This window comes from Tetrao urogallus, assembly GCF_951394365.1.
Source record: "Tetrao urogallus genome assembly, chromosome: 1".
Classification (NCBI taxonomy): Eukaryota; Metazoa; Chordata; class Aves; order Galliformes; family Phasianidae; genus Tetrao; species Tetrao urogallus.
In genome coordinates, this window is record NC_136813.1 from 133,791,989 (window position 1) to 133,809,240 (window position 17,252).

Genomic DNA, 17,252 nt, shown 5'->3' on the forward strand with positions numbered 1-17,252 from the left:
ATAATCTCTCATGATGCTCCTTGTCAGTCATGAACATACCTGGTTCTTTCTGCCTCTTCTTGTACGCCATGTGCTCTAGCAAGCACCTTGTCATCTTGCTGTCCTGCCTGCTGGACTCATTCCACTATCACAGTACTTTTCCTGTACTTTAAAGTTCCTCCTAGACACAGTCTTCCTGATGCAGACTCACAAGTGCCAGGTAGAGGGAAAAAAATCACTTCTCTCAACATGTTGACTGTGCTTGTACTAATACACCCCTGTATGCAGTGTGATACTTGTTGACTTGTTCAACTTGTCCTCAACCACATCTCAGTCCTTCCCTACAAGTCAGCCTTCCTGCCAGCTGGTCCTCAGCACATACAACATCAGTTACAGAGCTTCGCACTGCCCTTACTGAGGTTTCTGTCAGCTCTTTTCCACAGTCTGTCAAGGTCATCCTAAATAACAGCCCTACCCTCCATAACCACACTCATGAAATTCTGAGGGCACATTTTATCTCATCATCCACATCATTAAAAAAAAACATTAAATAGCGATGAACGCCTTCTAAGACAGTAATCTCATCATTGAAGGTGATCAAGTTGGTCAGGCATGATTTACCTTTGTAGAGCCAACTGGCTGTTCCCTATCAGCTTCTTGTCCTTTAGATGCATGAAAATGGCCTTCAGGAGGATCTACTCCAAATAATTCTTTGGACCCTCTTTTTCATCCTTCTTAGAAATGGGCATGATGCTTGCCAGTCATCAGGAAGGTTTCCTGACAACCATGAGCTTTTGAAGATGACAGAAAGAGTCCTTGCAATGACATCACCTGGCTCCCTTGGCAACCCTGTATGTATCTGATCTGATTCCATCAACCTGCATATTTCCAATTTGCTTAAATAGTCTATAACTTGCATTTCCATTTCTGTGGGTAATGCTTCACTCCTGCAGACTCTGCCACTAAGCTTGAGGAGTTAGGAAATCTGAAAGCAGTCATTATCAGTAAAGTTACCAGTACAAGAAATTACTGAGCTCCTCACCCTCTTCTGTGACATTTAAGGTCCCCTCCCCAGCTGAATTCTCTGCATTTTTTTCCCTGAATTCAGGTTCTGCTAAATATTTTGATAGACAGTTAAGAAAACATTTGTACCAAGGCTAATTAAAACCACAAATTCACTATCTGTCCATACCCTATGTGGCTTTTAGAGTTTCGACAGGAATAAAAGTCTAGCCATTGGAGGGGTACACTTTTGCATAGAAGTTAGCCCTTAAAGAAGAAAAACAATGTTCAGATTTTATTCCTATAACTAAATGTGATGTGACACATATAGGTTAATCAAAATGTTTAATGTTGCATGAAGTTGAATGATAATTTCTGATAATCTTCTGAAGACAAGCTAGATAATTTATTAACTTTGTAATTAACATAAAGACGTAATAACATGTCTTCTATATAATGTTTTGTTTTGATTTTTCAAGTAGTATGGTAAGATGCTTTGCTTTCAGTTATATTCAGAAAAGGAAAATTTTGAGAGAATTCTCAGATCTCAGAGCACAGTTGACTCAGAATTCATAGCGTACTGCCAACACAAACAGCCCCCCATGTGCCTCTCCATTCTAACTCCCACAGGAAAGCCATACGCTTTGTGAGTATGTGTACTGAAAATAGAGCAATAACATAAAAAGAAAAACAGCTCATCAGTTAAGTTATTTTCAGCAGGTAGCAGGAAAGAAATCAGATCATACAAGACTGCAGGAAAGTGAGAATTTTGAGGTGATGTACATCTGTGAATAACTGTGCTTTGTTAAGATACAGTGAAACAAGGCAAGAAAAAACGACCTTTGACAGAAAAGCTATAGACTCCACTTCAAAGGGATAAGGAAATCTCTATTCCTAAAGCAAATCCTAAAGACTTTGCCAGTGACCTATTTTAACAAAAAAACAGTGTCTGTGCTCTACTTATCACTATCTAGCCTTAACAACCAAAAAGTCTGACTTCTTCAATCTTTTGTTTTCCACTATCATTTTATAGATGCTTTACTTTTTTTCTTCATTCACAAGGAATGGACAACTCCTACAAGAAAAGAGTGCTTTTTTAATATAAAGAATTCCATAAAAACATTTTTTTTTATTTAAGAAAAATTAAAGGGAAAAAGACATTAAGTAGAAAGCAATTATTAGAGCACATTACTTTTTAGAAATCACATTTAAATGGAAACTTCTTTGAAAACAATGTATCTGGCTCTGCTGCCCAGAAATAACCACTGCTGACTCAAATATTCAACATTTTTATCACTTCCCAAGGTAGTAAGTGATCAGCATGGTGGCAGAACGAAGACTAAACAGTCCCCTGAAGGTATGAAATTAGAGAGCCAGCCACACTTGCCCTGAAATTGGTCCAGACTGCCCAGGCATTTTCTCAGTACTCAGAAACACAGCTTCTTAGAGATACAGTACATGGCACAGTATATCGAGAGTTACTTCCGTAACAATGAAAAATCCATAGATCCATAGACAATCACTCAACTATACGCCTATAACTTACCACACCACATTTATTTATTTTATTATTTATAACAATTAATATGGAACTTTAGAGGTTAGGAAGGCCCACTGGGTCCACCTGGACCAACCACCCCTGCTCAAGCAGGTTGTCCGGGGGTTTTTGAACATCTCCAAGGAGGAGACACCACAAACTCCTTGGGCAGCCTGTGCCCACGCTCCATCACTCGCCCTGTAAAACTGTGTTTCCTGATGTCCAAATGGAGTAGAAGCACAAGTTTATTACAGGAAAGATGGCTAACACTGTCTGAGTCTGATCCTGCACCTATCATCTACGCAGGTATGCACTTGAATACCAAATAAAATAGAAACAAAGAACAGAATGCCTTACCTAGACAGCAGGTTCAGCTCCATGCCCTGATTTCTGTTTTCAGCGTGGAGGAATGGTAGGAACCATCCTACCATTGCTACTAAATAGTATTCTGAACTTTCTGAAATTGCTTAACTTTCTAAGAAATATTTTCTATCATTTTCTTACAGAAAAACACCATGTTTTAAACATTTCCTTGGTCACTGGATGTGTAGTAGAAATTCAGGACGCTGGAAAAAGGAGTGAGACAGTTCCCTCAGATTTAGTATTTTGTTTTTACTTTGATTTTATAAGGCTGTTATATTCTTGTTTTCTGGCATTTTATTTTACATGGACTTTTATCTGGATTCATGCCACCAGCCTTTACTCATTGAATCACCAAGCCCCTTTGCTGTGTGGAAACAAGGCTTACAGTATTTTTTATTACTTCCTATTGCATCAAATTTTCCTTGGTATAACAAAGAATCTGGATATCTTTGATAACTTTTTCTGTTTTGTAGTTATAACATCTCAACTTTTGTGACATATATACGTCAGAACTGCTTAAAAGAACTGTAGTCTATGACTTCATGGTATTTTTCTAATTTTTTCACTGCTGAACCAAATGACACCAAAGTAGTGTCACTAGTTTTATTACTCTCTGGAATTCAGCATTAGATTAGATAGTTCTTTATGTAAAATTGTCATCAACAATGAAAAATCTTATGAAAAATCTTTATGGAAAAGTGATTTAATCCCACCTTCCAAGTCTATTTTATTTATTCTAAACCATTATAACAGCCACTCTAGGATTTCAGAATTTTAAACAGTTAGTACGTGGCACATCAGCAATAGTGATGTGCACTGCATTTTTATGTTCTGGTTCACTGACTTCATCAACAAGAAAGAGATGATGAAAACTTATTAGTCAGATCAGAAAATTCAAAGGTTTTGCACTGCTTACGGTAAGTACAGCTGTTGTTAATGAGGGCAGATAACATTTGAAGTATTTTCCTGTTTCTACAAGACAGACATACCTAATGTGATTTTGCACATACTCAGTTCTTTTTCAGGAAGATGCATTTGCTTTGATGTCTGAAGAAACTAACTGCTGTTACACCATTAAGAAAAAAATAAAGTGGTAGCTTCCAAAGTAGAACATAACATTATGGAATAGCTATTTATTCATTTAAAAAAAAATAATCCCTCAAACAACACCCTGAAACCAGAACCCTCTCTTGTTCATTATGAATTCCAGCATAGGTGCAGGTATTGATAAAAGCCATATGGTTTGAAGCTGAAATATCTCTGACTTTCATAACATTTAGGACTTCAACAGCCAAACAAAGCATATCAAACTCCATTCATGGTGGCAACCAGCAAACACAGACTACCCAATGTAAACAGCACTCAGGAAAAAAAAAAAAAAGAAAGAAATTATAAGTATTTCAGATGAGAATGCTCACAGGGCAGAAAAGCTTCCAGGCAGTCCTGCTCCTAGGGAACTGCAAGAAGACGGTCATTCAAGGACAGTCCTCCTTTCATCAGCAGTTACAAGCATGCAAGAACAACACACTGAATACAGAAGGTATTGATGGACAGCATGATTAACTTCCAATCTTTTTCCAGGCTGTGGGAGGAAGGAAAACATGCAGCCAAGGCCACAGGCATAATGTCTATGCCAAGTCAAGGTCAGAATACCAACACAATTTAAAGGCATCAGCAGCATCACGCCATCGTGGGATTCCATTGACCACCACATTTTTCACAGTGTTGATCAGGAATAGAAAAGCCGGATGTTGGTCAATAACTCAGAACTTTAGTCATTAAAGCAGAAGCTTTCTGGGTAAAGGCACTGCCTGAAATAATTATAATCATTCCCTCAATAGTCACGGATGCTTGCTGCCAAGCTGCTAGCAAAAACAAGAGTTCAAAATGGTTTCCGAGTGCTTTTAGGTAAATGAGGGCTATTAGATCATGCACTTTGACTTGTTAGATTACATAGGTCATAGAAGTCTATTCCTAGCTATTTCTATACTGACATTCTGAATCTACCTTTAGCAACTGCTTTAAAAAGACAAAGTAAAAAATTAAGCCAAGGCTTAACCATACAAGATTCCAAAGCATACTGCCTCTTGTTAGCTTCTACAACATCAATACAAGGTTTCAGACACAGATACAATGAAAAAATCCAGCAATTAACAAACTAGAGCGACCAGTATTTTAAGGCAACCAGTTCTGCACTTGACAACATATATGAGAGAATAGTTCAAGTATTTTCCTTCTTGACACGACAGACAAAGCCAAAGTTATTTAAATTGTCTTCTTTTTTCCCCCCATTCTTCACATACACAACAACATTGATCTACAGTGGGTTTGACACAAATTCTTCCTTTAAGTACAGATTTCTTCTAAACACATTTCCTTCCAACCCATCCTCCTACACAGAATTGACCAAATCTCTGATCTTTTATTTTGGGGATCATGCAATTTGACGTGCAATCTTCTTTGAGATCTCAATTTCAGCCTAATATACAACACCATGATAAACACCCTTATTAAAATGAATACTGACCTTGATGTGAGACTGAAGGAAGCAGCAAATCCAGGAAGGAGATGCGAAAGAAAAAGAGTTAGAGTTTGTGAAAACAGTGTCCAGAGATCAGGCAGTTCAAGAATACAGGACAAAACAAGCAGATCTAAATCAGGTAATGACACACAGAACACACAACCTTCCACAAACACAAAGAAGCGCATGTTTTATAGACATCTAATAAAAAAAAAAAAGAGGAAAAAAAGATAAAAGGGCACTTAGATTACACCATTTTACTTAGAGGCAACTTTCTGTAGAGAAAATAGACTCTAGACATAGCAGTTCTTGGAAAAGGAGAACAAACCAACTATAGAAAACTCTGTGTGTCCACCACATGACTAGCAAGTTTCTTCTTCCAGAATTCTAGCTAACTTTTCAAAAACGTGCAGGCTGACTACCTGAGGGGAGCACTATGGTGTTCCTTAATGCCATCTTCTTAAAGGGGCTTATTTTCTCTCAATGAGCAAAACACATTTTTTCATTTTTACTGCTGATGACCTAAATGTGTCAAAAAGAACAGAAATTGAAAAAAAAAATAGCCTTCAAGTCCTGAAGACTCATCAATGCTAAAAATTCATCTTTCTTAATTTTGACATTTAAGTCACCTTTCCAAAAGCAAAAAACAAAACACCCAACAACCAAAAACCCACATCTGCCTCTTATTCCTACAGCACTCAGTTTTAACTCTCCCACATATGGTGCAATCTAAAAACAATAATGACCAAATAGGCGTACCTTTGACAGTTCTCTCCAACATTTTTCTATAGCAGGACAGACCAAAGCAAAATGTTGGAGTTCCCTGTACAGCACGAGGTCCCATAGGTTCATTATTGCTTCTTTTCATATATTTTCAATATCATTTGATAGCATCTGCTGTCAATTTCACTGATAACAGCAATGTAACTCAACAAAGAGCCATACAGATCTTTTCCATCCAATTTAAAATTTTGTTCTTTTTCAGTCAACGTAAGATAGGAAAAGCAAATGTCCTGTTGCCCAAAATTTTAATTTGGCTCCTATAACACATGTATTACACCTATGGCAAGACTGCATTCTATAAAGGCCTAAACGTAGGCTATTATCTAGAGAAAATACTTTGATAATACAGTCTAACTGCTACATACTTTACTACTCTTGTTATTAAGGAACCATGTAAATGAGATTTAAAGCCCTTACCTCTGGCATAAATTTTACAAATAGCAATGTAGGGTATTGAATTCGTACAAGCAGCAGTTTCAAAGTGAGGTAGAGCTGAAAAGTGTATTGTTAAGTCTATAACAAATAAGCTCTTGTAAAGATGCATTTCTTTGGCTTTTAAATTCATATTCTGAAATCAGGATCTCTCAGGGTCATTGTAGAAAAGACTGTGCTATTGGGAGATTTCAGGAAAGATGAGACTTGCAAAATGCCAAACGCCACATACTTAATGTTTGATCTTGAAGTAAGCCATAATGTTCCAGAAGCCTCAGTTAATTCATATAGAACATGGTATAACTGTAACAATTCTGACTGAAATCCAAGATTATACGCTCTAGGCAGAACTGCAAAATTATGGCTGCTCCAATAAATTCAACAAAAGGGAACAAAAATTTGAAAAAAATGGCTTGGCTACATGTGGGACTAAAGAGGGAAGGAAAAAAGGTTTCATTGTCTCTTTCTACAGCTGTTATTGAATCCAGATTATGAAAGTTTAAGAACCCTCATTTTGTGTCTCAGGGATCCTTTTTACATTGTGATGATATTACCATATTGTTTCTTCAAAATATCACTGGAAAAAAGGTACAGGATAAAATTCAGTATAGCTCTACAAAATTTGAATGAACCATACTGTTCCTTCTACTGGCATTAAAAGGTAAAGTCCTGGAATAAATGTTTCTGAGAAAAAATGCACTTTGTACAACCACTAGTCCCTTTTTCATGCTCTTTTATAAAGGCTCAAAACATGAAATTTGGGGTTTTATGACAATTGCAATATGTATCCAAACAGAAATGAGGAATATGACAGTTGCATCTGAAAGCATATTACAATTACAAAAAATTCCAGACGTGCACTGGCACTCAAAATAAGGCAGACAGCTGCAGATGCCAGCAATCTATTGGGAAAGTGAAGGGCGATGTGCTGCAGACCAGATGCAGCAGTCCCCGTGCAGGGGCCAAATCAGTGAAATTGATCAGCATAGCGAGTGCCTGCCCCACGGAAGCAGCACAAGCAAGCAGAACCTGAGGCAGAGTAGGCCACGTTCATGACACAGCAAAAGAACACTTTCAGTTGGCACTGTTTCTCTCCAAGCAGGAACACACACTCGCAGCATTCCTTACAAGATCCAGCAGCAGCTCTTCTGCCCAGCCCCATTAAATGTGTACTCTGATGCAACCACCACACAGGGAGACAACACAGCACTAACATCTGATGGTAGTCACAGGGAAATCCATTTTCCTTTAAGATGCTACCTGATTAATTCTAAAGGTAAAGCCAATTTAGATCTGATTTCCAGGTGCAGACCAAAAGGTGGTGAGGTGTGAATACTTCGATATTTTAATTAATATATACATTTGAAAAGCTGTTGATTATTCCAACTACAATTTTTCCTCATGCATGTATATTATAGAGAGCGAATGAGCCCGCTACGTTAACTTCAGAAACCCTTAGGAAGACATTTATGCAATGATTTCTAGTCAATCTTTGAATTCCACTTGCTTGGCAGTGAGTGATTACTATTTTGTATTTCCTTCAAAGTAGTCTGACAGCAAAGAATATACGCTTGATGTTTCTTGTGTCAGTCTGGAAATAGAAAAGCCATTTATGTTTCACCACTTCTGAAAGCTTTCCTTTGTAAAGAAGAATGATGGCTGGTCTTATCATTTCTTTTCAGCAGATACTTAGATGAAAGGGGATGAAATAGAGAGAAGGTTGGTGTCTAGGTCTGAGAGCACAAATGTAATCTAACAGGACACTAACATTATTTCACTGACATAGTGGTGATGTCCTTTTTGTTCTTACTGTACTCCAAGACTACGTCAGGATCTAATGCTTTTACTGTAACAATTGTACAAAAAAGTTTTGTTTTTTTTCCTCTTAACATACTAGTATTGTGAGTATGGGTACCTCCATATTGCTTAAAGATCTTGACTGAAATAATGCAAGACAGTTTTTAAAGAGGTAGAGCCAAGTCAGGTAAGAAATTAAACCCTGATATGCAAATAGGGGTCATTATTTACGTAAGTCTTTTCTCCTCTGATTTTCTAGTTATTTAACTTATATCACAGTTCTTACACTCCACTGATACAGCAGTTGTGTCAGGAGATATTTGCTAAATAAAACCTATGATTGGTCCAATGCAGGCAGAGTATAAATCATCAAATGACAACTCCTATATTCAGTACAGCTTTGGGCAGGAGAGGGAATGATTGATTACCACCACGACATAATGATAAAAGCAAACAGAACTTTAATGCTACAGGAAAGCTGTAAGAAGCCAGCTTACAATGGGTGCTTCTCACTACTAGTAAGTATTTATCTTACGCCCAATTGTATGAGCTTTAACAAGACCAAGTTCTGAGTCCTGCACTTTGGTCACAACAACCGCATGCAATGCTACAGCTTGGGGTAGAGTGGATGGAAAGCCATATGAGAAGAAGAAGAGTCTAGGGGTGCTAGCTGACAGCTGGCTGAACAAGAGCCAACAGTATGCCCAAGTGGACAAGAAGGCCAATGGCATCCTGGCTTGGATCAGAAACAGTGCAGCCAGTGGGAGCAGGGAGGTGATCGTTCCTCTGTGCTCTGCACCAGTGGGGCTGCACTTTGAATGCTGTGTTCAGTATTAGTATTGGAAGATCAGATAAACCAATGCTTTCAGTCCACTGCTGAATGTAACAGAGGATATGGTCTGTAATAAGTTCTACAGAGACAAATCACTCTGTTGGAAAGTGTCACTCCTGCCTGCTTGACCATGGCAGTAACACTGGGTCGAGTACTTAGGCTTAGGAGGTTCAGTGATGGGGTACTTCAGCAATCTCATTCAGCCACAGGCAGCACCAGTCCTGACTTCCTCACATGCCAAAGGCTAGACTGTTTGGGGTTCTGTGATCGTGTTTAATAGAACAGCTGTTTCTGCCATAACACAAGGTTTCAGTTTCTCCTAAAACTGAATGGGAAATAAAGGACAACTAAATAAAGAACAAACGGAGAATAGAATATCCGTTACACAGAAAATGTGAGAATGAATTGAGGAGTCCCCATAAAATCATTCTGATGGCCTTTTTATCTGACTCTCTCTACAGATGGATTTGCAGTTACTGGCATTGTGTCTTAGCCTTTTCTTAGAAGTAGGTTTCAAAAGTGACTAGGGAGTATCAGCATTGATCTTCAGGCACCTTAACAAAGATTGACTTTCAGAAAGCAGACAACTGCCTGCTGAAAAAACAGAATACTTTCAAACGTCTGAAGTTAAGTATCTATGACTAAAAGTGCCTATGACTTATATTCTTATATATTTAGAGCATTAGGATGACATAAAAGGAATTATTTTTTTCCCCAGTGAAACTCCACATGGGACTTCAGATCTAACATTCATTTTGTATGAAGACAAAACAAGACTAAAAGGAAAGAAATGACTTCTTCATTTCCAAACATGGAAATTATATAAATCCTTACATTCACTAGATTTGTGTGCTCTCTGATGGACTGGGACTATTTATGGGCCTAACCACTTATTTCCATTACAAGACTTTGTTCTCAGTTGCTCACCAAATATTAACAGATACTGCTGAAATTTCCCATGACAGGTGTCAACCTCATCCTGTTTTTTTGCAGGGACAACTTCAGCTATGTACTTCACGCATGAAAAGCAGCATTCTTGGGAGAAAAAATGTGTTTGTGTCATTAAAAACTGTATCACTTTACTGTGATGCATAAACACACTAAAGAGGTGAAGTAACATTACATGGCAATCTTCAATTTGTCCTGAATTTTAAGTGATTAAACTTGGAATCTTAAAATCCACTTAATCCAGTGGGGTTTTTTTTGAGGAGAAACAGCTAAAAATCTTTGTACTTTGAAGCAGATGGATTAAGAGAGTCAAAATTGAGGGAAAAAAATCAAGCTGCATATGCATGAATCCAAAAATATAGTTATGAACAACAGCAAATTCTGTCTTAAATTCATAGCATGCAATTACAACATAAGAATACTCAGTTTGCTTTTACAATTTAAGATCCCAAATGGGTTAGAATATTTAAAAGTGATATTTACTTATTTCAGTTTTCCTTAACCTGAATCAGCGTTCACATTATTTTTGAAGGACTTTACTGAGTTTTCCCATCTTATAATATAGAATTATAGTCACACAATCTCTCAAGTTTTATGTTAACTGTGATTATTATGACTTCCTAAATACCTTTGTGTTTTTTAATTTGACAACATCTTCTTGACTTTAAATTTCTTACTTGCCCTGATGTGGCTCTTACTTATTAATTTTCTTTTAAAATTCTTTAAGATTGCATCGAGCTTGAAAAGCAAGAAGAATTACTACAAGATATGAGCATTGGTTTGAAAATATGCACTCCAACTTCAAATTATTGTCTTGAGGTATAGGGCACAACCTGCCAGTAAGTTTCCTTGATACAAGTCTAGAAAACCACAAAGTTGATGCAACATGCAGCTAATTTCTTCCCCCTCTACCTTCCACAGACTCCTACACAAACACTTTGCTGTCTTGTAGATAAAGATACTTCCTTACACTGTTCATCATATCTTCTGGATCACTCTAAATTTTTAAACATTTTATTATCTGTTGAGCAAAATAAACAAGATGAGGAGTATCCTTTGGCAGCTGCACATCAAAAGTCTGAAGGTTTCCCCTTGAATAGGGCATCTTCTAGTTCTTTCTAGAAAAATTTACCAAAATCTGCCCCTTAAAAGTCATCATCTCCAGCTGTCATTAATGGGACTGCTAGAATTCCGGAGCTAGGCACTGTCCCCTTTTAGTCTTCAGTCAAATAGTTTCCTTCAGGAAAAAAATGGTGGAGTCCTACGTGCTTACATGGACTACTTATCCAACATAATGCCAAATTAAAATCAATTTGAAGTCTGTAACTGAAAGAAGGACTTTCATATATACTCACTCAATGCTTACTTCTGAAACAACACAAACGTTCATGTTTATTGTTACCTCTCAAGTACATTCAGCCACTTGTTAATTGCAGAACTGCATACAGACACAAATACATGCGTGTAAATTACACATCTGAAGGCTGTGATGCTCATATCCGAGATGATTAGAGCAATGTTTTTTTATTTCTCTCTCTTTTTTTTTCCTCTCTCTCTCTCTTCAGGATAGTAATTGCAACAAAACCCAAGAATGAGGCAATACTGACCTCTATCAATGATATGTTTCAGAGCACTTGAGTTTTAGTTGGTTTTGGAAGAACTGATAGCAGAGATTCGAACCAAAGATAAAACACAGCAGACTGAAAAGCACCAGCTTCTGTAGAGTTTAAAACAGGGAGAAGAGCAGCAGCCCTGCTTTGGTCTGTGGTCATAACCACCATGGCAGGACTTGAACACAGAGACTGTTAGAGCTTGTACTTGACATAACTAGTTTCTGTTTAATCTAAGAAAAAAAGCATAATTGCAGCAGCCCCAAACAGCAGCAGCAGCAGCAGCAGCAGCCAGCAGTGACATTCCACCCTGTACAAACAGTAGCCTTACAGAGCACTCACTTTCCCAGGAAGTCCCACACAAACCCCCCTACGTGTTGCGGTGCGGGGACCGACACCTGGTAGGGAGGGTGCAATTTGCGGGAGGCGTGCTTTCTGAGAAAAGGCATAGTCAAAAAAAAAACCCCGCACATCCAAAACAAAACAACTCATGGAACCGCGACGTGACAGTGAGAACGGAAAGAAAAAGTGAGGAAGGAAAAAAAAAAAGACACAAAATGAAAAGGTACGGAGAAACGGGAGACTATGGAATGGCAATAAAAAAGCAAACAGTTAATTAGAAAGAAAGTGAATAACCAGACAGCTACAAAACCTTTACACCACCACAAGTGGGATGAAACCAAAACTTTTAGGACTGTTCACCCATAGAAGAAATGGGAATTTATGGCCCACCTCCCCATAAAAAAAAGCAAAATCCTGACCACAGAGAGTATAAATGAACGAACTTGTGCTCTAAATATGATGTTGACTCAAGAATATTTTTCAAACTTTTGCACAGCATGCACCAAATTTAATACATTATTTTTGGAAATCTTTCCTCCCACTCACAGCTGAAAAACAATATCTCCCACCCACTAAACAGCGAAAGAGCAAAGCATTTCTCTCTCTCTTTTTTTTTAAATCTAAACCAAAGGCAGATTGAAAAGGTTTACAACCAGTTTTCTGCTGTCCTTCCCATCTTCCTCTCCTCCTATCTTTTCTCCTTCTGTTTCACTTGTACATAATTCCTAATAGGTGACTCATTACTACTCTTCCATGGACAAAACCATGTTACTATTTCTCCTAACCTCCTGGTCTAGTTCTCACATACAAATAGCATGAAGATAAACTCCAGAGAAACACTCTCATTTGAAAATTTTCATTTTCACTAGTACAGTTTTTCTCTGAATGTGACTTATACTTTCTTATTTTGCTTTACATGGTAAAGCAACAGACCTTAACAGACACATTATTTTTAGCTTCCTGACAAATGCTTCTGCAAGCATTTAGGTTTAGGCTCTTTTTCACACGGAAGAGTTTGAACGGCTGTAGAAGCACTAGAAGTCAAGATGATTTCTAGCTCAGTCTGCATAAACCACAGTTTAGGAAGAGTTCTTAATAGGCAATGTTACCTATTTTTTTCAAGAAACCAAGACTGTAGCTATAGAACAGGCCTGAATGCATCTGGGTGACATGAAAGAATACTTTATAAAGGATTAAGATAAAAAAATCAGGTCCAACTTTTGGATTTAATAGGTATATTAAAACCTCTGCTTCGCGTGAAAACTGAGAAGGAGAAAGTAAGCTTTCTGAGAGCAGCAGTGTGTGAGAGCAGCTAAAGAGAACTACGGCCAAGTAGAACGTTCAGTAATTATTCAGAAAATGAGAAATCATTCCAAAGTATCTGAGATCTTGAATCATTTTTCTGGTATTAAGATCACACTGCACTTTCACCTGAAAAATAATATCAGGTATTGCTACTTTGCCACACTATGCACTTTAGGTCTCTCGATCTGAGGACGTCTTCCATTCCCTCTTCTAGAGGTTAAAGAACATGTTTATTCTCAGATTTTTTTATTATTATTACTTACTTGACTGCAATAAATCACACAATAACAAAAGTAGTCTCCTCTTCGACATACCTTTAAGACCTATCTGAATTACTAGAAACAAAGTTAATATTCTATTCTATCTCAGCACTGGTAGAAAAGAAAATGAGCTAAAAAAGAGAAGAGAGACACTCATGCTACTTTTTTTTTTTTTAATAAAGCAAAGATCATTTGGTTAGAAGGAATGGGTAGAACTGAATAGTGAAAGCATTCCATCAAGTTCCTAGGGAATGATTTCCAGTTTATGCTGTCACTGACGTATTTAAAGTTTGGCCTGTAACTGATAAACAGCAAGAAACTATCACTCTAATATGGAAAACTCAGTAGTTGCTTTGCTGATATTAAGAATTTTATCTTTTCAAAGAGAAGACTTTTCAAAGAGAAAGTTCCTAACTCTTTGAAGACTGGGTGGCAGTGATTTTTATCTTTAAATGAGAAAAAAGTCCATTTTGGTTTCTCTTCATTTTTTATCACTGCATTGTAGACTACAGAAAACATTATCTCTTTTTATTATAGGCCATTTATACATGTTTACTCAGTGTTAAACACTGCAAGCCCCAGTCTCAACTGGAATTTCTGAATGCTAATGTAATTTTAAAAATTCATACACATTAAAAATGTGTACAAGAAAATTCTCTTCCTGCCATTCCATTCTCATGAATGATTAATATTAATACTAACTTGCTTTTTCTAGACAGTAATCTCTTCATAAGGCACTAAGGACACATTTATTTTATTAGAAGTTTGCTGGCTCGACCTCTTAGTTGCTTTGTCCTAATATGATGAGAAGGTGAACTCCATATTTAAGATGAGTATCTGTAAAGGCCTGCAGAGTGCTGCAGAAAAATAAGACTTGGAGACACTACTTAGCTTTCTTCCAGTCTGTATTTAATGCATCTTCTCTATCAATCTATTGTCCGAATGATCTGCTGAGTACATGATGTATGGTACGCAATGAAAGTTGCACTGCTCAGAAAAATTGCTAGAATTGCTAAGATTGCTAAAGAGGCCATTATATTCATATTTGGTTGGCTTATACCACAGCTGTAGAGAAGTTTGTTTAAACAAAATAACAACTGAAAACTAAAAGGATGCTGCTTACAACCACATAAAGAGAAAAAAATCTAGCTGATAAGTTGAACTGCTCTGTCACTTTGAAGAAAACAATAATCCATTCTACCAAAAAATACAGATGAGTAAAGCCATTCAGTACAGTATTTTCATCACAGCACAAGCTATTTCTATGAGGTTAGTCATCAAATCCAGAGTCTTTTTTTCCAGAGGATTTGTCATTGAGATTTTCTTGCAGATGATGCAGGAAGAAAAATGAAGAAGTGCAGCAGATGCTGCTGAAAATAAAAGATGTATTTGGACCTCCTTGATTCTTTCTCTGAACACAGAGAAAACAAAATCAGATCTCTAAAAATAGACTTTCTGTAATCACAACTTAGAAAACAATTTTCAAAATAATCCAGAAGAATTCATTAAGTCAGTGAACAATCACCATTGCCATAATAAAGAATCTGAAATGCCCTCAACTCAGTTCCCCTCATCTCTTTGATACTAAATGCAGAGTAGTTAAACAGAAATAGAATAAAAAAAGTGAGAAAGCCTATACTAGCACAAGGCAAATGGGAATAATTAAAGTATTCTGTTTTACTTTTCTAAATTATTCTTTATCACGAACACTAAATAAACAAACGAAAATACAGATATTTCTGCTCAGAGACTCCTTCTTTGACCACAGTAAAGAGGCAGACAACAGAATCTATTTCAGGTCTTTCCCAAGATGAGTAATTTTGGATTGTGATACAAATGTTGTGGAATTGTCAGAGACTGCCATTCTTGTCTGGGACACTGAAGTCTAGAAAAATATCCAAACACCCTGGATCCAACAGAAAGATGGAAAATGTAGAATCACACCTGGTTTGCAGAAAATCTATCAATTCAGCCTCACATTAGATAAAGCTTACCAGTGTCTACACCACTACAAAGAATTTCAGTGTTATTTATCAGAAGTAACTGAGTAACTAGTACCAAAAGTTCCTAAAAGTCATTTTTTGGTGTTTGATTTTTTAGGGATAACCAAACCTGATATGTTTACTAAACAAAAACAACAAACTGTTGTCTGAATAAAATACAGCGTTGGCAAATTTTCCTACCACCTCCATCCCCTTACAGCTCAAACCTGCAAATTCTGTCTGTATCAGCTCTCCTTTTCAGCAGGTAAAGAAAGCAGACAGTAAGACACTTTCTTGCTTACATTCTACTAAAACTAAGTTCTGAAGCAGAAAACCACAGAACAAGCTTTCCCAAAATAGACATAGCAAGGTTTCCAAGATAAGAAAAACGGAATGTTATCACTAACTTTAGGAAGCACTTTTCTAACTCCAGTGACTTTATATCACCCTTACCTCTCCAGTTCTGCAATTTTCTTATCTTTATCATTCTTCTCATTTTCCATCTCCTTCAAGATTTCCAGAAGACGATCCACTTCAGCTTGAGCCTTACTTGACTCTTCCCGATACCTCGTTACCTCCCGCTCCAGCTGCTGCATGCGATCACTCAGCTCTGGGCTGGCCCTCGCCTCAAGAGTTGCCTCATGAGCCTGTAAGAAAAAGGGTCAGGAAAGACGCTTCACTCACACACAGATACTTTCTGGATACTATAATGAATGCAAAACTACATTTACAACAAAATAGCAATATTAATTATTAAATAGAAATGAACATACTGTGCATATGATACTTCTAATTATGGGAAAATACTTTCTAGGAAGAGGAAAATTCATAAATGATACAAGAATCCACTCAGTCTAAAAAACAAAAACTAAGTCGGTTTTTTAAAAAAAACTGAAGCACAACTGACAAGAGAAGTAAAAATATGAAAAAAAGTTAAATCTCTTTAAAAGAAGGAAAAAGAAAAGCAAAAGTGTGCATGAAAATTCCTAAAAATCACTTCTAATGCAGCAGTTTAACTCTAGAACTAGTTACCTGACATTTTCAACAAGGACAATCCTGAAAACTAAATCATGTTAATAGCCTTCAACAATTAGATCAGTATATGCAGTGTCAGATGGGTTCAAACAGGCAGGACTTCTCACTGATGTCCTTGCTACTCATTTCAGGTACATAGACTGGGACTAATACGAATGTGACACCAGACTGAGATTATCTGTGACTAGTCAATTAGGAAATATCTTTTAAAATCAGACTACAGGGACAAGAAGCATCAGATTAAATAACTCCAGCAAATACGTTTCCATTTGATTTATTCTCTTTAAATGGCCTGGTCTGTCGTAAAATTTCCTCATTTATCAGTAAAATGAATTCAATGGTTCCCACACATAGCAAAGGCATAGAAAAGACAATATTTATGCTCAAGTTTAAAACAGCAGAATGGGGACTGTATTTTCAGGGTTCAAACAGCTTGCATCAGGAGAGATGGGCAAACCTTCCCTTCAAAAGACATTTCTCCCTTTTCCCTCTGACCATAGAAGTTGAATTGCTATTTGCTATCA

The 17,252-nt window shown here is 37.1% G+C and overlaps 1 protein-coding gene across 3 annotated transcripts in view; it reads right to left on the reverse strand.

Annotated features, from left to right (window-relative positions):
- ERC1 (ELKS/RAB6-interacting/CAST family member 1) overlaps window positions 1-17,252 on the reverse strand; it is a gene marked incomplete at both ends in the record, with an annotated part of 276,770 nt that overhangs the window by 143,899 nt on the left and 115,619 nt on the right. For all 3 annotated transcript variants that reach the window (XM_079549731.1, XM_079549730.1, XM_079549732.1), the window contains one exon: window positions 16,147-16,340. In XM_079549731.1, the coding sequence (XP_079405857.1) occupies window positions 16,147-16,340 (194 nt within the window). The remainder of the gene's footprint in view (window positions 1-16,146; window positions 16,341-17,252) is intronic.